General features: G+C 39.8%; 1 protein-coding gene across 8 annotated transcripts in view; it reads left to right on the forward strand.

Annotated features, from left to right (window-relative positions):
* Nucleotides 1-2886: 2886 nt before the first annotated feature.
* The window catches only part of zfyve28 (zinc finger, FYVE domain containing 28), a 226090-nt gene continuing 202065 nt past the window's right edge, over nt 2887-26911 (forward strand). Inside the window, exons 1-3 of one of the 8 annotated variants that reach the window (XM_035426992.1) lie at nt 2887-2963; nt 4705-4817; nt 18997-19139. In XM_035426992.1, the coding sequence (XP_035282883.1) occupies nt 19017-19139 (123 nt within the window). In that variant the 5' untranslated portion in view covers nt 2887-2963; nt 4705-4817; nt 18997-19016. Of the gene's footprint in view, nt 2964-4233; nt 4253-4282; nt 4818-5157; nt 5405-18996; nt 19140-26911 lie in introns of those variants that run through there. The other 7 variants (XM_035426996.1, XM_035426990.1, XM_035426997.1 and 4 more) reach the window with 7 other exon arrangements.

Below are 26911 nucleotides of genomic sequence, written 5' to 3' on the forward strand. Positions count from 1 at the left end.
AATTCTGCTTGAAAAGTTAAACACTCCATATCAATGATGTCATCTAACTGGACAATACAGCGTGTTAACACAGAGAGCCTATCTTTTTTAAAGTTTGTTCTCATGTGCAGTGTAGGAGATAATTTCACCTCTGAAATAAGCTTTCAAAGATTCCCAGAGATTAGACGCAGATATGTTTGGGGTTCTATTTGTACTTATAAAGAAGTCAGTTTTATTTGAAACAAAATTGACAAAGTTTTCATCACTGAGCAGTTGAGTATTTAGCCGCCAAGATGGTCGTTGGTTATCAACAGTTTGAAAGACTACATCCATAGTAACAGGGGCACAATTCTGACATAAAAGGTTCGGACAACCCCAGCTGAGTTTGGGAAGGTAGTAGATTTAGTGGAGGATCATTCCAAATGTGGGTCTAACCAACAGTTAAAGTCGCCGCCTAAGATCAACATATGGGGAGGACGTTTTGGGGAGTGTAGAGAAAACCGATTTGAAAAAATCACCATTGTCCCAATTAGGAGCATAAATATTAACAAGAAGTACATTCGTATTGGACAGCCTTACCACTGACAATTATGTATCTACCATTGGGATCGGCAATCACAGTAGTACATGTAAAAGGTACCGATCTGTGAAGTAAAATAGCCAGCCCTCTTGCCTTACTCTGAAATGAGGAATGGAACACCTGACCCACCCATCTGCACCTAAGACTTGAGTGTTGTGATACCTTGAGATGAGTTTCTTGGAGGAAGATGATGTGAGCTTTCAATTGATGAAGGTGGTGGAGCACTTTACTACGTTTAACTGGGTTATTGATGCCTCTGCAATTCCAAGTAAGAAAATTAAAGCCATTCCCTCCAGCTGGATGGGCTACACCAGGCTGAGTCATGGCTTAAGAAAGAGAGGACGTGTAAAGGACAAGGCACAATGTAAACTAAAGATCTTAGTTGACCCTAATAGTGCAAGTTTACAAAACAAAGACAAGTGACGAAGCACAAAAAACATATAAAAACTGTATACAAATAAGGGGGGGAAAACCCCTTCCCACAAAACCTCCCTTGCCGAAGCATCTCCCCAACTGAGATGCAAGCAAAACCGTAAATACAAAAAAGTTTAGAGCAAAGCATTATAACTCCTACTCTGATAACTGTCTGTCTCAGTGTGCCGATTCTCCCTCCCCCCCGACACTCTCTCTGTTCCGTGTGTGCTGCAGTCCAAGTCCCGACTGAAACACACCAGCGAAACGGACAAAGCTATCGAGCTAACCCAAATTATCTGATAAAAACAGAATTATGGACAAATTCGAAGACAATTTTAATTCTGTTATAAGTCCTGACTGAAACACACCAGCAAAACGGACAAAGCTATTGAGCTAACCCAAATTATCTGATAAAAACAGAATTATGGACGAATTCGAAGATGATTTTAATTCTGTTATATCACAGACTTGCCAAATACATGGCGTGACTTCGTTGAAGGACCTTCAGTGCGTATGTTTGGATACACTGTTATTGAACAGAGATGTGCTCGCTTGCTTGCCTAAAGGATTTGGCAAGTTAAATTTTTTAAGCGTGGCCTACGGTATGCAGTCTGCTATCAAATAAATACCAAGAAAAATGGCCAGACGAAGCAATGGTTTTGATTGTTTGCCCGTTATAATCAATAATGGAGGAGCAAGTGGAATTGTTGAACCAAAAAGGAATTAAATAAATAAATGTATCATCGATAAATAAATTGTGTTTGTTTCTTTTATTATCGAACCTTGAACCGCAGACTCTGCATATCTCGGTGATAAACTTCAATGGTGTGGTCGGTGCTCTGACGTTAACATTAGTCATTTTCCCCAAATAGTAGCAAACTGATGCGGGTCTGTGGAAAAGTTTGCCTGTAATGTTTTTCTTGTGCACGTTTCAGACCATGCCTGGCCAAAATCATCACCACATTTGGAGCGCCGCCCCTCTGCACTTTGATTGGTTGAAGGTTGCCTCCTTCGTTTATGCCTAGAACGTAAAGGCATCGGCCAGGCTCTGTTGAACGAAGTGAAAAAAGAGACTGGCTTGCGAGGCTAGAGGAAAACTAACATCAGTTAAGAGAGATTAAGGTCAATAAAATGGCTTAAGTGGTAAAACTGCGACTGAACTATGCAAACACCCACATATTGACATTAGAGGCAGCTTGGATCAAAATAAAATAGTAATGATACAAATAAAAAGCAATAATGTGAGTGGAATAAAAAAAAAAAATACAGTATATGCATATCTGCATTATATCGCATTATAGTGGGAAGTCAACTGCATACACACCAACATGGAATGGAAGTGAGAAAAAAACAGCATTCAAGTATCAGTGAACCCAGCAAAGTTAGCTTCGTCAGCCAACCAACATGCCAGCTAGCCTGCTAACTAGCCTGCTAACAAGACCAGCTAATCGACCATTTGTCAAACACCATGTGGTACAACAGCCATTTTCACGTTTTTTTTAATGAAATCGGACGCAAGAGCCGGGTCCTCGAATCTGTGCGTGGAGTTGTCCAGTAGAGTCAGTCTCAGAACCGCAGGGTAGATGAGGCCAAACTTCATGCCAGGGCAGGCGCGTAGCTGGCGTTTCACAGCTTCAGAGCTAGCCCGCTTCTTAGCCACAGCCATGGTGTAGTCCGCAAATATCAAGACTCTCCTGCCCTTGTAGAGGAGAGGAGATGCTTCTCCAGATCTCTTCAGTATGTTGTTACGGACGTGAAAGAAATGCACCCTGATGACAAATGGTCGCGGAGGTTCTCCATTCCGGGGTCGGCTACGCAGGGTGTGGTGGGCCCGGTCTAGCTGCGGTTTCTCCTCCAGGCCGAGCAGCTCCTGAAGCAGCTGGGCGACAAACTCCGTTGGTTGTGGGCCCTCCACTCCCTCCGGTACTCCCAGAAGACAAATGTTGTTCCTCTGCATTCTACTTTCCAGGTCCTCGCATCTGTTGTCAAGGTATGCCACCCTAGTTGTTAGTGAGCCGACGTTAGCCTCTAGCTTGCTAATGCGAGTGCTGTGGTCCGTAGCACAGCGCTCCAGCTCCGATAAGGCTGCTCCATGTGCGTAAAGCTTATTCTGTATACTCTCGATAGATTTTTTAAGCTCGTCTTTGACCAATGATATCTCTGACCTGAGATTGGTAGAGAGAGTGTCAATTTTACCAAAAATATTGGTTTTGAGGGAGCCCATCATAGATTGTAGCAGCTCCACAGTCAGTGTTCCCATGGGGCCAACATTAGCCACAGCACCCGACGGCGGGGGTGAATCAGGAGAGGGCGCGGGCTTGTTGCGGCCTACTCTTGTAGACTTAGTTTTTGGCTGAGTAGAAGTCATTACAAACGTAAATTTCTCAAGTTTGGTCTGAATTGTTTAGAGGTCTCTTCAGACGCCTGACCAAACAGAAATATATGCAATTTTGCAAGATTTAATATATAAATTTGGTAACTGACTCAGGAGTGATAGGGAGACGCTTCCAACAGCACCCCCCGAAATCCAAGGTGATTTAACAACCAAAGAAAACCTAGGCTATTCTGTCCATTTTTTTGTGATCATAAATTTCATTATGTGCAGCACTTTCTGAAACAATGGTTGTTTCGGTCCAGAAGTCTTGGGAAACGATTTATTCAAATGTGCATATTTTATTACATAATGCATATTTTTCAATTTGCTTTTCATATAAAACGAAAAGTCGTCAATTGAGTTTCAAAATACCATCGAGGACGTTTTATTTTGCCTTCAAAAGTCTGATATTCTACATTCAGTTTAATGGGAGCTTCAATGTTTTGCCCTCAACACAAGCAGTGCAGTTACTTTCGGGACTTGACAAGTTTAGGTCAGCTGAAGGCGTGCCTGGCTAGTTAAATATGCATGTTTATGGAGTAAACCACAGAGAATGGCAATCTCTGGTCCCTGCTAGGCGGTGAAGGAAAAAACGGGAAACAGTCTCTACTGCGCATGTTCTGGGCAAAAGAACTTGCTGTCCATTCAATTCAACGTAAAAAAACAAAGATTGTGGTGAAAACCAAGCTGATTTAACAACCAAAGGAAACCTCATCGGTCAAATTTTTTCATAAATCATAAATATCATTATGTGTAGCAGTTTGAGAAACGATGGTTGTTTTGGTACAGAAGTCTTGGAGAAAATATTCATTGAAATATGCATGTTTTATTACATTTTTTCACTAGCTGCTTTTCATATGAAACGTAGCGATCGTTAACCAAGTTTCAAAATACCACCAGGGAAGGTCTGTTGGTTATACCTTATTCACTTTAATAGGAGTTCCGGTGTTTTGCCCTCAACATGTGCAGTACAGGCTTACTTCCGGGGCTTCAGAAGCGAAGGTTAGCTGAAGGCGTGCTTGCCTGTCTAGTTAAATATGCAAGTGTATGATTACATAGCCTACTCTAAGGTAGGTACGGAGATGAGAAAAAGGGAAGGTTCAGCGATGTTTTCACAGGTGTAGAACAGCTGTAATTGAGTCTCTTGCCGTTTGTACGGCGGTGAGTGGGACTTGGAGACAACGTTCTTTCGCCGCTATCACGAAGGAAGAGAATAGCCTCGACTCCTACCGCTGCGCAGAAGGAATTCTGCTTCCACACTGCGGATGCGGCATTCCTTTTGCTCTTGTGTAGCACTGACCTATGCAATCTAACGGATTTTTGTTTTCATCTTCAAATAACTTGTTTGATTTTCAAGGAGGTAACTTCTGAAGGTGTATCCCAGGACAAGAAACTAGAAAGTGGGAGGAGCGCCTGGGTAACCCTTCGCTAATTATGAACCGGTTCAGAAAGTGGTTGTACAAGCCGAAGGTAAGTTTTTGACGTGTCGTTTTTATTTCCCTGATTTTATGTGGTAGCCTAGCGTTACTGATGGCTTAAACTGTCGGTGACTGTGGGTTTGCTGTTTAAAAAAAGATCGTGGGTGCTTTATTCTGCGTTTATACGCACACTTCCTCGTGCTATGTCAAGTAGCATATGCTATACATCTGGCAGTGATAATTTACCGCATGAGTGTCAATATATCGTCATCTTACCCATAGTCGGACACTTGCCCAAACCCGGACACGGTCCCTTGTGGCGTATGTCCCGTCCTTTTCATTGAAAATTTCGAAAGGACGTGGGCAAATAATTGTCCGGTATTTAGTGTAATTGAAATACCTTTGTGAGAAATGTCATGTCCATCCAAACATATATGGGCATATTACGAAGTTTCAATTAACATGACCCGGTCCGAGTGCATAAAATGGGCCAATCAGGCACTGGGCTACAATATCGGTACAGTTTACTCTACTCTGGCAAGCTTTGAATGGGGGTGTCCGTCTATGGGTTGGCTAGCCATGCGGCTAGGCTAACCGGCGAAGGTCTTCTACTAGTTTTCCCACTGGGAAGAAAATAAGGTTAGCTGACCTTACAATATGTATGTGTTTGTGAAAAGTGGTGCTTTGTTTCAAGCGGTTTATTTATCGGCTAAACGGACATGGAACAACAAAGGCACACATTATTATACGAAAATAGGGAAAAAGCGTCCGTTTATGGGTAACCTGATAGTGGCAGTTCTGACTAAAAGAACCTGCTTGTGGTGGTAACTCTGTTGAGCGATTTAGAGACTTCTCTCAGAACAGTTACTGTACCAGACAAGACAAAATACTAAATGCAGTCTCATACATTCTGCGTAATGCTGACTGCCTCGGTGTCGTAATATCTGAGGATCCGTTATTTATTTATTTTATTATTACTATTATTACGGTATTATGATGGTGCCACTCAGGGGAAGTGTCTAACTGTCATGTCCTTGGTTGTATATTTTAAAGATTGCATGCAATTAATACAAAGATGGAAATCTTGTTAATTTAGCCTACATTATTGTCTGCTTTAACCTATTTATAGCCTACACAAAGCGCTGTCCGCAACGGCTGCTAGCATTTTTGCTGTCATCGATGATTAAGGTTTTTAATTTACATTTATAACCACGATAGTACAGCCTCATCTGACCGACGTTGTCTCGACATCTGTCATATTCATCTGCACAACACCGTATTCAGATCGTTTGCACATCGGCAAGACGCCGGTCTCCGGTCGAGAGCGATGGTTCTCCGATCTCGGGCAGACGGTAGCATTTTGTGGCACGGTGCATTTCATTTATTGTGACGTCACCATTTTCGTTTCTCCCTACCTCCCCCTCCCAAATGACTCCTGCTCAAAATGATTTAGGCTACAGTTAAGCAAGATAATTTCTGTTTGTGTGAGTTTTAAGCTAAACCTATTGTATGACAAAGAAATACAACTCCCAAAAATTGCAATACATAGGAATACATGATAGAATTAGAAACACTACAAATAAATTGTGGATTAAGGCACAGTCTGTTATAAGAAGTTGTAAGCACAAGTACCTAACAATGATAATCACAGGACTATCTGAGCATGACATAATCAGTGAAAGTCAAATCACATTCCACTTTGCTGGTGCATCACCATTTTTATCCATTCATTTTTTACATTAGCAATACAATTCCAACTATACAACCTGTACCTAGTTATGTAGTAAAAATGTCCTTTTTATCCTCCAGTGGTTATTTTTTCAGTACCTTTTTTTCTGTGCCGGCAAATAAGTCAGAGGTGGTCCAGCACTATAGCTTTTGGCTGCTAAGGGGACGTGTATCGACCACCCCATATAAATGAATGGAACTTGACATACATTTGCTAGCATACTGTTTAAGTGTCCTGTCTTGTGTATTTGAGGTTAAAATGAGAAGGGGTAGTCGCTATCAGCACGTCTAGAAATCCGTACATATTCACTGTTGCAACTCAAGTCACAGGACGCAAAATAGTCGTTAGGGCAAAACGGAGCTTTAGAATGTCGGCAGCAGTGTATGCGTGTGAGCTCGACAATACATTTATGACAGAAAAGGTAGTTTGTCGCCATTTTTTTAGTTAATTACAGTGGTGATAGAAGTGACAAGAATTAAAGCCGCAAGCGGCGTTGAGAGGGGTCCAAGCATTGGCACCATCTCGCCCCCTATGGAGCGATTTTAAAATGGCTTTGTCCTCATGATCATATGCCTGCACCCAACATATCTACTGAATATCATGATTGTATAAAATATTGATGATTTATGGCCAATTTTGTGCGAAGAGACGCTGTCGGATGACTTCGTTGCGTCGCCATGGATGTGTCCTGGCCGCTTCCCTTAAAGCAGGCGTGTCAAACTGAATCCCACGGGGGCCACAGTGTCAGCAGGTTTTTGTTGTTTCCTTTTAATCAGCTGCTAATTAAGGCTTTGAGAACAAGGCGAGTGGACTCCTTAGCCAATTAATGACTTCAATAAAATGCTTGTGCCGAGAACACCCCAAAAACCAGCAGACACTGTGGCCCTCCAGGACTGGAGTTTGACACCGGTGCCTTAAAGGCCTTTACTATGTTGTAACACTTAGATGGCATGTCGTAACACTTAGATGGCCCGGCGTGTATGCACAGCTGCAGTGTTTCTGCGCCGCAACTAAAAGGCATCACACTAGTGTTGTCAGGATACCAAAATTTTGACCTTGATACTGATACCAGGTTTAGTATCACGATACTCAATATTGAAATGATACTTGAAACTTAAACGATGCTAATTCGATACTTGGTACCTAACGATACTGAAATTACCTTAATAGATCAGAAACGTAATGTCCACAAGGATTGACCTCATTTTCGAATTCATGGTTTATTAACAACCTGGTTCATTAACAACCTTTAAGTTGAACCCTCTTCAACATATTAATATGCATAGGCCTATAGTGTAACAACACTGAACAATAGGAAAATGTTAAATATATTTCAAAAATTGAACAGTTGTAAACTAAATAATCTTTAAAACAGGTCTTTCACCTTTAAATAGATTTAAAAACAGCACATTTTAATAACAATACAGCATCTAGCTATAATAAAATATTTCCAGATTGGAACACCTATTGCTACTGAAGTGAACTGAGTCAAAGCTTGCGCTGTATCAAGGAGCTGAGTGCACAAGCGCAAGTCACCTCACTTGGCAACCTTAGTTGCTACTGCCTTCTAGCGAAGATTCTGACAAATTACACTTTCCATCCTCTCAATCAGTAATGCGGGAGACAATTTTCCCTGGCTTTTACATTTGACTCAAAACTACCGAACGTCGGAATATTCTAATACCGAACCGTTTCTTTTTTTTTTTCTTTTTTTTTTTTTTTAAGTACTGAGAGAGTGCTGAAGTTTTGGTATACCGTGCAACACTACATCAGACACATATTCCAATCCATTGCTCAGCTTAGCAGAGAATGCACATTTCAGAGTGCCACAGAGACAGATGGAATAATAACACATGAATGCACATTTCAAATAATAAATACGACATTGAGAAAAAACGAAAAAAAAAGACGTAATATCAACTCGCGATCTGCGTGCTGCTCGCAAAGTAGCCTACCGTTTTATTTATTTAGACATTGGCAGATAAGAAAATTTTTGGTTACGCTGACCTATAAAACACTATTCCAAAAGCAAAATCAGACATGTTATACATCGTTAAAAAGCTTATACTCTCACCTACTGAATAAATGAATTGTCAATCAAGCCAAATTGTACTAAAAAGGGCGACAACGCCGTAAGCAACAGGTGTGGTATTACGCACAGCTATTTTTGAAGGTAGCCGACGCAGGCGTCACATTTGCGCCTATACTTCACAAACGGATTGTCCAAGACAATATATGACCACTCATTCGCAAAAGGTACGTCTCTACGCGTAAACCCGATGGTAAGATCGTATATTTATTAAATGCGTAGTCCCAGATATTGACTGTATAATGACATGGTATAATTTTTAAAAAACGTTGTCTCGTTTATTTCGTTATTCAGTGAGCAGCGTTTTCACTGCTATTGGCATATTTTAGGGATAATGTCTGGTTTATCTTGTTGCTACGGAATATCACATTACATTATATTACAGGCATTTGGCAGATGCTCTTATCCAGAGCGACGTACAACAAAGTGTATAACCATAACCAGGAACAAGTGTGTCGAAAACCCTAGAGGGCAGTAGCCTACCGTTCCAAGTGCAGGGAACAACCACATAGTTCAACTTGGACCCTGTAGGTTAAACTGGTTAACACTAACACAAACAAGAACAGCAACAACGCAGTCTATGCAAAAATACAAGCAATAGTTAAGACGAGTGCATTAACTAAGTCACCTACGAAACAGCTAACTAGTTACAACCCTAACCTTACAGTCAATTTAGAGATTAAATTGAGAATACGATTTCTCTCAGCATAATGACGGATTTAAAGAGTAAACAAACTCACCCGTTATTGTCTTCAAATGGATCCATGTCAAAGATAAGTAATGATTCATCCTCTTAAAGCTTTACCGCAGCGTATTATTTATTTAGACATTGGCAGAGTACAGCATAAATTGCGTCTTTTGTGAATATTCAACGTTAGAAATTGCAGCGAGAAACTGCAGCTGTAGACACAAGATAGCCTGTTATCTTATGGTAGCAACGGAACGAAGCGGACTATATATGTATTAGGCTACCGTCATTGTTTCATTATACCAGCGTGTTTTCGCGAGTTTGCACAGAAACTCAGAACCTATCAATAAAATGGTTTAGCTATTTCTCAGCATAATGACAGATTCAAAGACTAAACGAACTCACCCGATACTGTCTTCAAATAATGTCTGGCACTGTCTTCCACTGCTTCCCCGACGTTCACTGTCCTCTCACTGATAAAAACTAGACCCTACGGTGTCGGATTACTTGCGTCGCCATGGATGTCGCTTGCCGTAAAGAAGTTTACTAGATGTCGTAACCGTTTAGATTTGGAGCCACAGCTCTTCCGCACCCCACCTAATAAAAACGGCCAAATGGCGGGCAAACCATATGGCGGATATAGGTGGTCCCAATAGTAAAGTTGTAGAGCACATTCAGATGCATCGGTCGATGAAGTTTTGTGTTGATCAGACTTGCGGTGTGGCAGTTATGGCCTTTAAAAGTACGACCCTTTGTTATAGCGCCACCATCTGGTCGACATAGGTGATTTTTCGTGCCTGAGTAGTGGGGGGCCATAGGAACCCACCTACCAAATTTGGTTGGTCTACAACTTATGGTTGCTGAGCCTCAGACATTTTAGCGGAGAAAACTTCCACGCCCCAACTAAAAAGTCTAAATGGCGGGTAAACAATATGGCGGACATAGGTAGTGCCAATGGCAAAGTTGTAGAGCACGTTCAGATGCATAGGTTGATGAAGGTTTGTGTTGATCTAACTTATGGTGTGGGAGTTATGGCCTTTTACGCAAAACCCTTTGTTATAGCGCCACCATCTGGCCAACATAGGTGATTTTTAGTGCCTGAGTAGTGGGGGGCCATAGGAACCCACCTGCCGAATTTGGTTGCCCTAGGACTTATGGTTGCTGAGCCTCAGACACTTTTAGCGGAGAAAAATAATAAGAATAATAATAATCCTAACAGATACAATAGGGTTCCAGCAGCTTCGCTGCTTGGACCCCTAATAATAATAATAATAATAATAATAATCCGAACAGATACAATAGGGTTCCACCAGCTTCGCTGCTTGGACCCCTAATAATAATCCGAACAGATACAATAGGGATCCACCAGCTTCGCTGCTTGGACGCCTAATAATCCTAACAGGACGGAGTGTGGCGCAGTGGGTAAGGAACTGCGCTTGTAACCGAAAGGTCGCAGGTTCGAATCCCGGGTAAGGACACTGCCGTTGTACCCTTGAGCAAGGTACTTAACCTGCATTGCTTCAGTATATATCCAGCTGTATAAATGGATACAATGTAAAGTGCTAAGTAAAAGTTGTGTAAGTCGCTCTGGATAAGAGCGTCTGCTAAATGCCTATAATGTAATGTAATGTAATGTAACAGATACAATAGGGTTCCACCAGCTTCGCTGCTTGGACCCCTAATAATTAAGTGGTACTGTGCTGTTAGCCTTTACTGATCGCCGTATAGGGTTAATGTGAAGTAACGCAACATGACAACGCTAACCCATGAAAATGTACTTTGAATGGTAGGCTACTTGCTCAATCGAACGGTAAATGTGAAAAACATTCGATTATCAGCGGCACCAAAATTTCAATAAACGGCAAAAGTCCAAGTATTGAATGAAATCTTTGAATGAAAAAGTTACATATTTTCTGAATTGTTATCGATTCCGCTTGGTCACTGTGAGTGAAACTAGGCGATATGAGCGTATAGTTGCTATGGACATTAGCCTATGTCAAAAGGATTCAGCCTAGTTGTTTGCTACCTAAACTTGCTCATCGCCGTTAATAAATGTATATGTATGAAGTTGTTTTTTTTTTTTTACATTTAGACAGTTTATTATCTGTATGTTTACAGGACATACATGTAAATAGGTAACGATGTTGCTAGGAAAGCGGAGACATATACAGTGACGTAATGACGTGGCTCTCAAGCCCATGGAAAAGCAAACCGGTTTTTAGAAGGTTGGCAAGTTGAACCAACTGCGAACCGAGACTAGCACCAGCCTAGAACTAGCACTAGGTTCGCGTTGGTGGAAAAGAGGTACCAAAGGACAGAAAAGATAGCATAAATTAATGCACTGTTAAAGGTGATGTAAGTAACATTCCAATGTAGACAAAAAATAAAATAAAAATAAAAGCATCCACAGAGCTTGCAGAAAGATGCAGGCTAAAAGTGCTAGGCCTACTTTTCCTCCAAAAATTATACTGACAATGAATTTGTAATTTTAAATTTCATGGGTTCTCCACAGCCAAACGCCGATATACCGCAAGGAATGTTTAGAATCCAATATGCAAATCACTAATGACATATGTTAGGCTATATATATCCTTGGTTCAACAAACATTTCAACTTCAGGGTTACTGACTTTTACATTGTGAATAGATTTTGAGCATGACAAACTTGTGCAGAGAAGTCCAGTATTTATGGAACAAATCACATTTGATCGAAATACGGGATGTTCTGGATAATACGAGACATTTGACACCCCAATCAGAGAATGTGCTAAAACACTATTAATTAGTGGTCCACTATGTTGTGTGAGAGCATCTGATCTCGGTCATTTGCATGTGTCTCATAGACGGCCATAACCATTTATTAAACCTTTCGGGGGACCAAATATGTCCAGGGATGAAGGTGGTGTGTGAGGGGGTATTTTAAAAAATGGATGATATGCGTTTCATGAGTTTTAATGACACATTTTAATGACACATTTGCACAGTAATAATACAAGAATATTTGTTTTAGAACGTCTGATGATTTAAAAAAAAGCACGGATCGTAACACTATCCTAAGGGCGGACAGTTTCCATCCTGCAAGCCTAATTAACAACATTCCATTTGGACAATTTCAAAGATTACGTCGTATTTGTGACCAGGAGAAGGATTTTATTGAAAAAGCTGGAGAAATGCAAGAAAGATTCAAACAAAGAGGATATAGATTGGGACTCCTTAACCAACACTTAGCCTACATAAAGTCAAATCTCTGGATAGAAAACAACTGTTGAAAAAAAGTATCTGATCCCCCAAACCGAATCAAGTCTATTTTATTACCCAATATAGTACTGAGGCATTCAAAATAAAAAGATATTATAAAACGAAATTGGAATCTTATACAGAGCGATTCGGCCTTAAATGAGGTTTTTCCTGAGCCACCGGCATTTTCTTTTAGACGCGCCCCTACCATACGGGACACACTGCAGTCACCTCTCCCCTCCAGTGACTCAAAATTGGCTCGCTAGACCAGTCAGAACTTTTCCCTGTGGACATTGTAACCATTGCCCCAATGTATTCCCTTTTTATATCCTCATAGAAGGTTATCTTCGATGTGTCTGGCTTACCTAACAGTGTACCACCAATATATTTCTTTTTTCATTTTTTCTTCCTTTTTACTTGTATTTTGTTAAATTATATTGGCGCCAGTGTTAATTTTATTTATTTATTTATTTATTTATTTATTTATTTATTTTTTTGAATTCATGATGTGATTGTTGACATTGTACATGTGTCATTTGTGAATGAGACTAATTGCTGTTTGTTATTGTTGTCTTATGTCTTGCACCTGTGTGTGCCGTTTTTGTATCCCCTGATGAAGGCAGTTACTGCCGATACGCGTTGGGTTAGCCCAAAATAATAAAGGCTTTTTAAATTGCTAATCTGGAGATTGAGTGCTTTGGGATTTTTTCTCTCTTTTTTTTTCTCTCTTTCTTGCAAAGTTTTTTTCTGTTGCTGATAACTCCAGTATATGATGGTAGGCGTAGCAACTACTGGTTAAATTTCGGGACAGTAAGCATAGGACCAACAGGAACATAGGTAGCCTACTGGTAATTATGACTCTGCTTTATAATATCTTCCCTGAAATGAAGTAGAATGTGAATCCCATTGACCTCAGAAATCTAAGTATTGTAATATGAATTATAATCTAGATATTGAGTCCATGGTTCAGTTAATAGTTCATGTACATATCTACTGTATGTAAAGAGAAATTATTAAAAAAACATTATGGGCTCTATCTTACACCCAACGCAAAGCGGCACCAAGCGCAACGGAAGTGTCTTTGCTAGTTTCAGACTGACACAGTTGTTATTTTCTCATCCAGCGCCCACGTTGTTTAAATAGCAAATGTACTTGCGCCCATTTGAGCGCCCATGGCGCCCATGGTCTTAAAATGAGGTGTGGTCAGGCGCATTGATAGCGCATTGCTATCTTGAGGCAGCAGAAAGCGATTGCGCCGTTGACCAACAAAAACCTGGTCTTGGCGCAGTATTTTACTGTTATTTTAAGGGCGCATTATTAAGATAGTAATATGCGCCTACATAGGCGGGTGCACAATGCGCGATATTTAAAAAAAATACATGTCATAATGGTTCCATTTCTCTGCAGAGAAGCATTCTTTCCGACTACTTAGTAAATCCGCCATTATAATAGCAATCCGCCAAGATGCAAGCGCACCTGGCTTTTAAAGGGAATGGGAGATGACACTCTGATTGGTTTATTTTATGTTACACCCAAAACACACCTATGATTAATTAAGAGACTAAGTAAGGGTTGGGTTGGTTTCCGGTTTTGCGGGTCCGGTCTGGTGTACGAACTGAAACCGGTTTGATTTTATGCGAACCGACTGAACTGGAATTTGTCATTATGAGACGTTCTGGCAAATTAAAAAGTAGGCCTAGCCTACATCAGCAACCTGTGCTGACGGCGCTAAATCCAACTTGTATTGCATTAGTATTAAGCAATATGACAATGTGATTAACATAACATCTTGTTTGTTCAAAAACGGAGCCACTAGTGTCTGAGTGCAAAAAAATAAAAAAAGATTGACAGGCTGTGCGCAATTTAGTGCCGAGGCCGGAAACAAGGAGATCAAATTTAATTTTACAACGGCTTGGCTGAATACTCTATTCTGATTGGTCCAATGGTGGGAATTATTTCTCAGTAAAGGGACACCTCGGCCTTTTAACAGTTCTAAAATCAGTCTGCTACAAAATCCAGCAGTTTAAACAGCAACATTATTCTTTAGCTTTTGAATTGTTGTTACATCCCCTCCCCTTTTTAATGTCCAATTTCACAATTGATGGCAACGTTGAACCACATTTCTAGTTACCGTTGCTAGCTTTACAAATCGGAATCGTCCGTTATTTGGACAGTAGAATAGGCGTTTCGCATTTAACTCATGACTACGGACGCATTTTCATCCGTATGTTTGTGAACGATTGCGTTTATAGTAACCGCTGTTTTGAATACAATTCAGTAGGTAGCTAGCCGGGATAACTAGCATGGCGTGAGACCATTCTGACCTAAAACCAAGAATTTTAATATTGGCTAGGTGACAAGTGACGACGAACCTATCATAAAGCTAGCTGGCATTCAAAACCAGTTTCAGAGGGTCTTAAAAAGACATTGTCTACACTGCACGACCACGCCATTTACAAAGCAAGACAGTGCAAGGGAGATTAATTTGATTGACTTATGGTTTCATGCAGTTTTACAAAATAATGTAATGACAAAAATGACCAAAATTGGTTCTAATTGCATGGTATAAAACGAGAAGGAACTGTTTTTTCTTGATAGAATCATTGTTTTTGTAGAATTAATGACCAAAGGTTTTTGCTTAACAACGGTGCAAATAGAACTACCAACCTGAGTTTTTGCACAACAATGGTACAAATAGAACTACCAACCAGAGTTTTGCTTGACAACGGTAAAGCCGCTACACTCTCATTCATGTGCTCTCATTATGTTCCACTCGGGAGTGGCTGAGTCACGTGCGGCGCCTAGTAGTAAAGTTCGGTATTACCGGTCCAGTCTGGTATTTGGCTTAATATTGAACCGGTTTGAAAATGTTTACATTGGCCCAACCCTAGACTAAGTACAACCCCTTTGAACCACACGCCTTATTTTGCGCTCAGATTATCCGCCATTAAACTAGCAAAAGTGGATTTGGACACGCCCTAAATGCACTTGTGCCATGCGCTTTAGACCGTGTGCTTAGATCGTTAAAATATAGGGCAATGACTTGTAAAAAAACAAAAAACAAAAGGAATATCAAATTCTGCTGCTGCCAGTAAAATTACAAATGCAATTCAAAACCCTTCTGCTAACCTACAGTGCGCTTCATGGTTTAGCTCCAGCCTATCTCACTGATCTTCTCTTGGACCACACACCCACTCGCTCGCTTTGCTCCTCCTCTGCAAGACTTTTAATTGTCCCCACATCTCGCCACTCCACTCTTGGTGGTTGGGCTTTCTCCTGTCCATCACCCAAACCATTTTTAATATCATGTCCATATATGTAGTGTCTTGTTGTTTTTTAACCATTTTAATATCATGTAAGGTGACTTGATTGTTCAGAAAGGCCCCTGATAAATAAAATGTATTATTATTACTATTATATTTTAAATTCCCTTTGCTGTGTCCCATTTTGAAATGAGACTTTAAAATAATTTTGGAAACATTGGGTAGCAGCATTGCTTTAGAATACAGCATGTTTAATTTGTGTTAGCTAAGATGGCCAATATTGTTTATTGTAACTTGGTGTAATTTTGATATCAGTGCTTTTAATGGCAGTCTTAATGACTATAATGGCAGTCTTAAGCACTATAATGCTTTGTATGTGTGAGTAACTGGCCATTTTTGTATGTTGAAAACATGTTTTTCTTCAGATATAATTACTTTTTGCAATGTGTTTGCTTTGAGAAACGGTTGTGGGTTACAGTTATCCTTATGTGAATTTGTGCAGTCTGATCAACGTTTACCGCTTAGCACGTTTTATATATATTTGCTATATATATATAAAACAATGGCTGTGACAAATGGTGCGGTGCTGCAATTCGAAGTATAACAGACTGGCATCATCAGAAACGCAACACAAATTCCCCGACTTTATGTACTCACTGATTTAACAGCCATCCAATGAGCGTTCATTTACAACATTATCAGCAATCTCCTTCAATTTCAGCTCTTGAGCTCGCAACTTGTGTACCCCTCTCTCCTGCTCTGTTTTCTGTTTTTATGCCTCCAAGATGGCGCAGCCGTGGCCACAGGCATTATGTTTTCGGGTTGTCCGTCCGTCCGTCTGTCCGTCCGTCCGTCTCGATTCTCGTGAACGCCATATCTCAGGAATGCATTGAGGGAATTTCTTAAAATTTGGCACAGACATCCACTTGGACTCAAGGATGAACTGATTAGATTTTGGTGGTCAAAGGTCAAGGTCACTGTGACCTCACAAAACACCTTTTTGGCCTTAACTCAAAATTTCATACGCTAATTATGACAAAGTTTCACACAAATGTCAAATACGATAAAATGATGAAGTGATGACATTTTATATCCAAACTAGCTACTGGTTGGTGGAGGCATACAACCACGAGACGGTATTTCTAGTTTCTTCTGAGATCCACTTTTTGGTGTTTATAAGGTTTATAAGGCATTTTGATAGGCTTAGCTGTAGGGAAGACTCCTCTTTGCTCTCTTACTCAGCTGGATCACTGACCTTACATGACAATTTGAGAAGCAGAACTAGGTAACCGTTCTGACAAATAGAACATTTGACATTGGACAATAGCATGCACAGATATATTTCCCAGCAATGTTTGCATATCAGAAAATAACAGTAGTACCAAAGAAATGACCACAAATGAGTGGATTGAATAGTTTAAACAATGTTTTCTGCAGAATGGGCATTTACGTTAAGTTTGACATGATTACAGACTATTGTACAAAGAAAATATGAAACTTGCAAGTGATCGTATGTACAGTTGAGGCCAAAAGTTTACATTCACCTTGGCTAATGACATTCAAACTCAATTTTTCACAACTCCACACATTTCATGTTACCATACATCTCCTGTGTTAAGTCAATTAGGGTAACTACTTTATTTCCATAAGATGTCATTTCAAAATAATAGCTAAGAGACAGATTTATTTCAGCTTTTATCATCTAGAAAGTTAAAAAAAAGGGAGAGGCTTTTAATCTGAAGAACACTGTCCCAACTGTGACGCATGGGCGTGACCGCATCATGTTGTGGAGGTGTTTTGCTGGAAAAGGGATTGGTGCACTTCAGAAAGTAGACGGCATCGTGAGGAAGGAAGATTATCGAGAAATACTGAAGCAACACCTCAAGACACCAGTTAGAAAGTTAAAACTTGGTCACAACTTTGTCTTCCAGCAGGACAATGATCCTAAGTATACCTCCAAAGTTGTAACAAAATGGTTTAAGGACACCAAAGTGAAAGTATTGGAGTGGTCATCACAAAGCCCTGACCTAAATCCCATAGACAATTTGTGGGCTGAACTGAAAAATCATTTCCAAGCAAGGAGGCCCACAAACCAGACTGAGTTACACCAGTTCTGCCTGGAGGAATGGGCAAAAATTCCGGCAAAGTATTGAGAAGCTTGAAGCTACCCCAAGCGTTTGATTCAAGATAAGCAATTAAAAGGCAATGCCACCAAATACAAAGTGTATGTAAACTTTTGACCCACTGGAATTCTGATGTAGTGAATTAAAGCTGAAATAAATCTGCCTCTAATCGATTGTTTTAAAATTACCTCTGATGTGAACAAAGTAGATGCCCTAATTGACTTAACACAGGAAATATATGGTGTAAGGAATTAAATTTAGTCGCAGGGAGGAAAACATGTTTATCTGACTCCATTAACTTCAAATCCTGTAAAGTGAAGATGTATGTGAATATGGATTCATGTAGGCTATACGTGCATTGGCTTTTCTGAAAAAGAGAAATAACTTCATTATGACACAATATGACCGTTGGCAATAACCGAAGATAGGCAGTTTCAATGACAGAAAAGGTGAACACTTTATTTTACAAAGTAAGACAAAAGACCACTATGAAAAGAAAAGACATACAAACTAACAAATTAGGACAAAGAAAAGGAACACAAAGTGAGTATTGATGAATGCCCAAATATTCTGTACAGCAAAGACTATGGTACCAGGAGAACTGTTAAGCAGATTCTCCCCGAAATGTTTCTTTGGACTTCCCTTAAATCCAATCCTGAGAAAGCCTTCCACACCCCACAGCTCCCTGGGTTTGCCCAAATAAGGTCTGGACACGAATAGGCCGGTAACATCTGCCCCACCAAGAAACCCCCCTACTCTGTAGACATAGGAGAAGTATCAAAATCCAGTGACAGTAATAAGATACTTTGTACGATGGCACGTGATCCTATGATTTTACCTATCAGTTCTCCAAATACTTCTCTATGGGAGTCCATGGTGGTGCCCCATCTCTGACCCAGACACTTGTATGTAGGCATACCTATGTATAAATATACTATGCTTTACATACTTGTGATCATAACCCCACATACCATGTCTGCAGTATGCTTGTCTATGTATGATATTATTCACAGTCCCCCACATTTATCATATCATCCTTAGTTATCTGCATGCAAATACATATGATGCATTTCAGTCCATGGTAGTAGTTTTGTCTGACCCAGGAGAGCCTGGGCCAGTGTCCATGTATTTCAGAGCAGCCGTTCATGGCCCCCAATTGAAGTTCTTCTTGACCCGCCACCTGGAATGGCCACAGCTCCAAGAGGGTAATATCCTGTCACCTGATTCCTCCAACTCTTCCAGGAGGGTAAGCCATTTGAAGATTGCAAAATACAGTCCCATGCAGCTTTCAGCTGCCGTCCCTATCCTGGGGCATTTTATGGCTCCACTCAGCTCCACTCATGTACGGCAGTGGAATTTTTACAACTCCACCTGTGTGCACGCCATGGAAGAATATGTCCTGTTGTGAAGGGACAACAGAGTTGATTGGGAAAATTGAAATTTTACCTTACAATGGTAACATGAAATGTGTGAAAAATTGAGTTTGAATGTCTTCAAGCCTAGGTGTATATAAACTTTGGCCTCAACTGTTCAGTTGTTCAAGGAACGAGTGAAATTGCATTTAAAAATCGTTGTACAAATGTACTTTTTTCACGTAGACTACTACTAGTTATAATTATGAATGGGTCATGTTTTGAAATGGAATATTTTTAATGGGATGTTGTAGAAAGTACAGACGTACTAATTATTTGTATGGCGGTAGATTGAGAACAGGGCATTAACATTAATTTAGAAATGTGGCCTTTGCTGATAATAAGGTTTTCTACAGTAGCCAAGTAAAAAGGTTGAAAGTAGAAACCCCAGAGTGGTTAGCTGTTGTAACTTTTGAAGAAAATCAATAAATCTGCCGTCATGAAATGCATATGGCATAATGGCATTTGCTAAACATATGCACTAAAGGTTCTGATGTAATTTGAATAACAATATTGCATAAGGGAATGAAGTTATAAACACTTACTTAACCACTTAGCGCACACCCCATTGTGGTCGGTACGTTGTCGTGCTTAGATTGTTCAACTCAGACATTCATTGCTCCTGCAACCAAAGTTCTGCTCCACCCCTGTCAGGATTAATAACCGTCTGACCTCAAAAGGTCCTTGGCACTGAGCAAGTAATTTCTATGCTGACAATGGGAGTAAGACTAGGACTTTGTCTCCTGGTTTAAATATTCACAGTCAAACTCCCCTGACATGTTGTTGTTATATCTCTGTTGTTCCTTTGCCTGGAGTAAATGTTCACGTGCAATTTTTACTTTGGCTTGTTCCCTCCTCTCAAGTTTCTTTAAACAGGTCTAAAATGCCACGGGGCCTTCACCCATACAAGAGCTCAAATGGGTAAAACCTCGTAGAGGCTTGTGGAACCTCTCTCACAGCAAATAACAAGGGGCCAATTAGTTAGTCCCAATTTTGAATATGATTGCTGGTGAACTTACAAATCATTCAGTGAGTTTACATGATGTTTGAAAAAGTCGATTTATTGTCTTAGTCCGGCTAAAACTGGACTTTTTAAAACCATGTAAACATTGTAGTCCAACTGAAATCGTACGGAATCGATTTTTTCAGAGTCGGACTAACATACCTAGATAATGCGGTTGGGGGTAGATTTACCACGGCATGTATACACTTAGGCCAAAAATTGGCCTATGCGTTCTGCGCATGTTCCGTAATTTACATAGCAACTACCCGCTCACAGTGGGCCAAGCGGAATCGATAACGTTTCAGAAAATATATAACTTTAAAAGATTTAATTCAATCTTCTACCGGGACTTTTGCCGTTTATTGAGGGTGTATACATTAGCTGCGTTTCCGCCCAAAGTACCCCAAACATTTAGTCCCAGGAACTACTTTTCAAGGAACTAAAAGGTTCCTTCAGCCCATTGTTGTCTGCGTTTCCACCGCGGTCTAAAGACCCGCGACGATTAGGCAAATTAGTCCGCTGACATATGAAAAAGCAAAGTTCTCGTCAGTCCGTCGGTTGTATGATTTCTTCTGTAACTCCATAATGCCACCGAAGTACATTATTTTCCAATAATGGGACAGCCCGGAGGGGTTTATTCCACTTGTACTACAGGTTACCAACAATAACTATATATGGTTACTTTAGTATTTATTGATTTTTATCGACTTAATCACCTGAAACTGAAATATTCTTCCGCGGCCGTTTGGGCATATTATTTTACGGTTGTCAAGCAAAACTCTCGTTGGTAGTTCGACTTGGACCGTTGTTATGCAACAAACAGGATATAACAGACCAATATACAGATTGTAACTGTTTTATATATCCTCTCAAACACATTCATTATGTTTTTATGCGAACATTCACTTTCATGTCTTGACATCCGAGGCGACAGAATGCATTCACATTCCACAAATAACTGGTAACAACATTTATAGCAGAAAACATGCACACGTCGTAAACAATGTGCTGTTGAATTGATTAATTTGACTGTCATTGTCATTTCCATATAATCGCAAAATGACAAGAATAAATAGAATGAAACTTGGATTTGCGTGAAAATTTTAATTAATTGCAGTAGTACAACCACCGTTTGCTTTCATCTTTTAAAGTTACTGCTAGCGGAGCAGCTAAATACTTGAAGTGTGCCCTCCAGATGCGAACCATGCACCATAAATTAGAGTTCATATGTCTAGTCTTTCTGGTATTTTTGTGGAATTGAAGAATCACAGAGTAAAATTATGGCAGTTTGAAGAAACAAAAGGGGCGATTACTAGAATTAACCTGTTATTTTACCCTGACAAAAAGTGCGGAAGGTGATTTTTTCCAGTTTGCTTTTACTGTATCCCCATTATGCAGAACTACCGCATACCTCACATAACTGTGGCAAGCGCTTTGAGTCAATTATCACAGGCTAACAAAGAAAATCTGGATGAAAATATTCAGCAACTGAATTAAATCTTTTGAATGTTTTGGTACGTAATATGTTGTCCCAGCATGAATGCTTAATATTTTATAAAACAGAATTAATGCTAAAGCAAGAAAAGAACAGAAGAGCACACGTTATAATCATAAATCTTAATTTCCCATCTGTAGATGTTGACAGGCTATAACCAAAAGTAGGCTACTGCGCCGCATAACATAAAAGTTTGAATTCAAGTTATTATTTTGAAAATAATAAGTCTGTTTGCGGCTGCAGATTTTTAAAAATGGCGGTTGAAATAAAATGCTGCGAGTACTCGACCAATCAGAAATGTTCAGTGCTTGCGCCCCACCCCAAAAGTTCCTGTACTTTTCAAAAGTACTACCCCCCGAGCAGGGACTTTTTGGGGGGTAAAATAAAGCCCCCGGAACTAAATTTAGACCCTGGTTCCTGCGGTGGATACACACTGAGTTCCTCAAAAGGTTCCTAGTTCTTGGGGAAAGTTCCTGCAGTGGAAACGCGGCTTATAATCGAATGTTTTTCACATTTACTGTTCGATTGAGCAAGTACATTTTTATGGGTTAGTGCTGTCCGATTGTGCTAGCTACTTCACATTAACCTTTCACGGCAATCGATCAAGGCCAACAGCACTGACAACTTAATTATTGTCACTTCTATCATCACTGTAATGAACTAAAAAAAAAAAAAAAAAAAGGCGTCAAACAACCTTTTCTGGGAGAAATGCTCTCTGTCGAGCTCATGCGCATACACTGCTGGTGACATTCTAAAGCTCTGTTTTGCCCTCAATAGTATCATGGCGAAATAAACAAATTTCTGGACGGACGAGGAGACCAACTTCATGCTATCGCAACTAAAGGAGTTAAATATCATAAAATACATGGATGGAAGAAAAACGCGGAATGGCAAACTATTCAAAAAAGTTGCGACAAATTGGAGGAAGCAGGATTTATAAGGAGCCTTCGTCAGACACAGCTTGGTCAATAAATTTATTCTTTCCGAGTCATATATATTGGGACAACGTCAGTAATCCAATTAAATCTAATCTTTGGCCAAATCGAGCTATTAATATTGATCGATTTCAACTGTGTACGTAAACACACTGAGTGTCTTCAAAGTTATATTCAACCACTCCACCAACCCATCGGTTTGAGGGTGGTAAATGCTGGTTCAAATAGACTTCACATCCGACAATTTGTACTGTTCTTTTAGTGCTTGTGACATGAATGATGTGCCCTGGTCCATGAGAATCTTTTTTGGGATTCCCACTCGGGAGAAAAAGTGAAATAGCTCTTCCGCAATAGTCTTAGCCAATATATTGTGAAGGGCTACTGCCTCTGGTATCATGTTGCATATTCCACTAGGACTAGCATTAAACGATAATCTCTGGCACTTCATTCTAATGGTCCGATGAGTTCCATGCCTGTTCTTTCAAAGGGGACCTCTATTAAAGGAAGCGGTTGCAATGGAGCTTTTGGAATGGCCACTGGAGTTACTTTCTGGAACGCTGGGTACTCCACACACCACTGATGGATGTCACCCCATATGCCCGGCCAATAAAATCAACCCATTATATGATTGAGTGTTTTATCCTGTCCCAAGTGACCTGCCATCGGATTGTTATGAGCTGCCTGAAAAAACATTTTCCGGCAGCTTTTTGGTACCAAAATCTGTGTATTTTCCTCCTGAGTATATGGGTCCTGACATACCCGATATAATTTGTCTTTAATTATACAGAAATAGCTCTGCTGGTCAAGAAGCCTACCATCAATTTTAATGACTTGGTCAGCTACTCGAATCAGCACTTCATCCTTCGTTTGAACAACTCAATAAACGCCCCCATTTTAACCAGCAGAGAGGTTTCCATCGTCAAAGGCTCTTCTGTCGTGGGTTTTAACACCAATTGTTGCACGCCGCGACACATACCTTTGATGGACACGAGTTGGACACAGTGCGATGCGAGAATTCCAGAATATTCCAGTATTTATTTTATCAGAGCGAGAGAGAGAGAGTGGGGTCAGTACAAAAATAAATGAAACAGCTTTGCCTTTCACCCTCACGGGATCCGGGTAAAAATAATAAACAAACTAAAATAACAAAGACAAAATGACAAAACAGCTTATCAGCTTTCTCCTTGCTGGTAACTTCCACTCTCTTTCGGATTGTGAATCCCTCATTCACAGATACCTACTGGGAAGAAAGCACACTTTAAATACCTGGACTAATTATTGATGCATTGGTGCGTGTGCCTATTTAATCAGTAGGCGTGGTCCATCGATTGCCCTGAACTTCTCCCACAAACCGAGCCCTGCCACAGGGACATTATACATTTATTAACAAACATTTAGAAGAAACTTCTAATTAACTGGTATAGTTACATACCTTACTATATGCCAGCTCTTCTTTGGGTGAGACTGAGAGACTCTTGCGCAACTTTCAGTTGCACTTCAAAATGTTTTCGAGGTTGTCCACTGATCAGCTCCTGTACAAATTTGTCTTGGACCCAAAGAATCACACTGTCAGTGTCCACTCTGTAGCTTACACAATGCAGTGTGACACCCAGTTTGATAATAGGTCCAGCTTTTATCGAGGGTGTAATACCAAAAAATAAGTAAGCTAATAAATGAATCAAATAAATAAATAAATGACATGCCTTGAAATCTAGAAGTGTGTGCAATTATCAAAAAGGTACCTTCAATTAAGCTACGTCTAGCTGGGGATTGTTTCTTTAAACTCCCCCAGTGAAATAGCCCCATCCAGCGTATGAGTTAGTGATGCTAAAATGTGTATTTTTAACCATTGAACACTATCATAGGTAAATAAAAAAATATGTTTCTAAATAGTTATATATAAAAACATTTTAAATAGGCCTATTTTTTATTAATGGAAATATAACTAAGGATTTATCTGTGGTCACAGGGAGGAAAACAAGTTTATTCAGATATAGTCGCAAGGAGGAAAACAAATTTATCTGACTGTCTTACATTAACCTCTAAGCGCACATGCCAAATCTGGCCAATCCTTGCCCATTTAGGGGGTACCCTATTTAAAGCTTTATAACTCCAGATGTGAACACAACAGAGACTTGAAAAATGGCTTAAACGAAGCAAGACATTTGTACCATTTACAATACTAATGTAGATTAGTTTATATTCATCATTTTGGAAGAAATAAAGTGCCACAAATGCACTTGTCTAGGCAAAAACTCAAATGAATTTGCAATGAATACTGAGAGATTTCATATATACAGCAGGTTAAACTATACATGTCCTGGATCAAAAACTTCTTGACCACAAGTTCATAAAATCTAAGGGTGGATATATACAAGTACTATAGATTTAGGAAACAAAAACTAAGCAGAGTACCTAGCATATCCAAATCCATACAAAATGTCTAAATTATGCATTGCTGTAAATCACAACATATTTACGTATTTCACTACAAATCAACTGTTTTGACTCAAAGTCACTGTTGCATCATTTTCAAGTGGGAATTACAAGCTTTCTGTCAGTAGAGTGGTCTAAAATATCTAGGGGTGCAGAAACATATCCAAAATCTCTCCAAAACTGAATAAAATTATTTTTGTCCATTATAAAGCATATAAATGAGCCCCTTAGGAATGTTTAAGATGAAACATTACTATCAGATTAAAAAATAATGCAAAAACATTGTCACACAATGCTGTACAGTACCTAAATGTGTAATAATTAACTCTTGTATGTATTTCTATACTCTGTGCTCTCGTATGTTTTCTTGTATGGGAATGGGACGACATGAAACATTTCCTCAGGTGCAGTGTCTTTTACTGCTACCACAGAGTGAATGTGTAAGTGAATGCAATGATGAGAAATCTTTTGGTTACGCTGAGATATAAAACGCTATTCCAAAAGCAAAACTAGAAGAGTGCAGATCTCCGCCAGGAGTGTTAGCTTTGCTGATGCAACAATAGAGGCTACACAATCAATGCAACCAGACATACAATATTACAAGTTTTTACCATGTGCCACTGAAAATCCCAAAAACGCTGATTCAGTGAAGTAACGTAAAGGTGGTGACATGTTAGCTAATTTCATTCATATCAGCCACATTGTGTTACACAGAGCTAACGTTGACGTTATAGTCTGGCACTGGACAAGAACAATTCCAAAAGACCAGTGATGTAAAATATAAATTTCAACGTGTAAATGCCAACAAAATAATTGCCACAAATTCAAACATAAACGTATCCCGTTAGTTGGCGGACTATTTTGTTGCCATTTCAACATTGAAATTGACATTTTACATTGCTGGTCTTTCATTCCAAATGGAAGCAGTTGTTGATCACTTGCAGCCCCTACCGGCCGGTTAGGAGGAGTGAGGAGTTGGCACTCAATGTATTTCAATTGATAATGATGGAAATTAATTCAAATAAAATACTTGTCGTTGACCGATTTGCTAAATATTCGAGAATTCAGGTCCTTGGCCTGCTGTCAACATGTACAACAAGTATTAGGCTGATCGGCCCAGTAGTATGCGAGATTAGCTGCGGACAGATACACAAACACACACACGTACACACGCACACACGCGTCCAAATGCGTAGTCCCCTCCAGGCTCTCACCTGGCGGAGATAATTAGACATGTTATACATCGTTAGAAAGCTTTTACTCTCACCTACTGAATAAATGAATTGTCAATCAAGCCGGACTGTACGAAAAAGGGCAACAATGGCGTAAACAACATGTGTGGTATTACGCACAGCTATTTTTGGAACCGAGTCTGAGCCAAAACCGACTGATGTTACGTAGCAATTACGTAGTGATATTGAAGAAAAACATTTGTTATAATGAATTGAAGCGTTTTAGAAATCAAAAAGGTAAATTCATTAAAAAAAAAATTTTTAAACGATGCGTCGTTTTAAAATATTGATGTTAACGCATTCTCAGCGTCAACGTCATCGATTACGCTGACTTACGCGCGGCAGCCCTAAAATAAAGGAAACGAGCGTAGATAATGTCAGTTCATTACCGCTGTCTCTACCTCGGCATTCCCATGATTTGTTTTGTCTGATGTTTTTTTTTTTTTTTTTTTGAGGCACTTTTGCTGAACTCAGACATTCAGTGCTACTGCAACCAAAGTATGAA

This window comes from Anguilla anguilla, chromosome 7 (assembly GCF_013347855.1).
Source record: "Anguilla anguilla isolate fAngAng1 chromosome 7, fAngAng1.pri, whole genome shotgun sequence".
Classification (NCBI taxonomy): domain Eukaryota; kingdom Metazoa; phylum Chordata; class Actinopteri; order Anguilliformes; family Anguillidae; genus Anguilla; species Anguilla anguilla.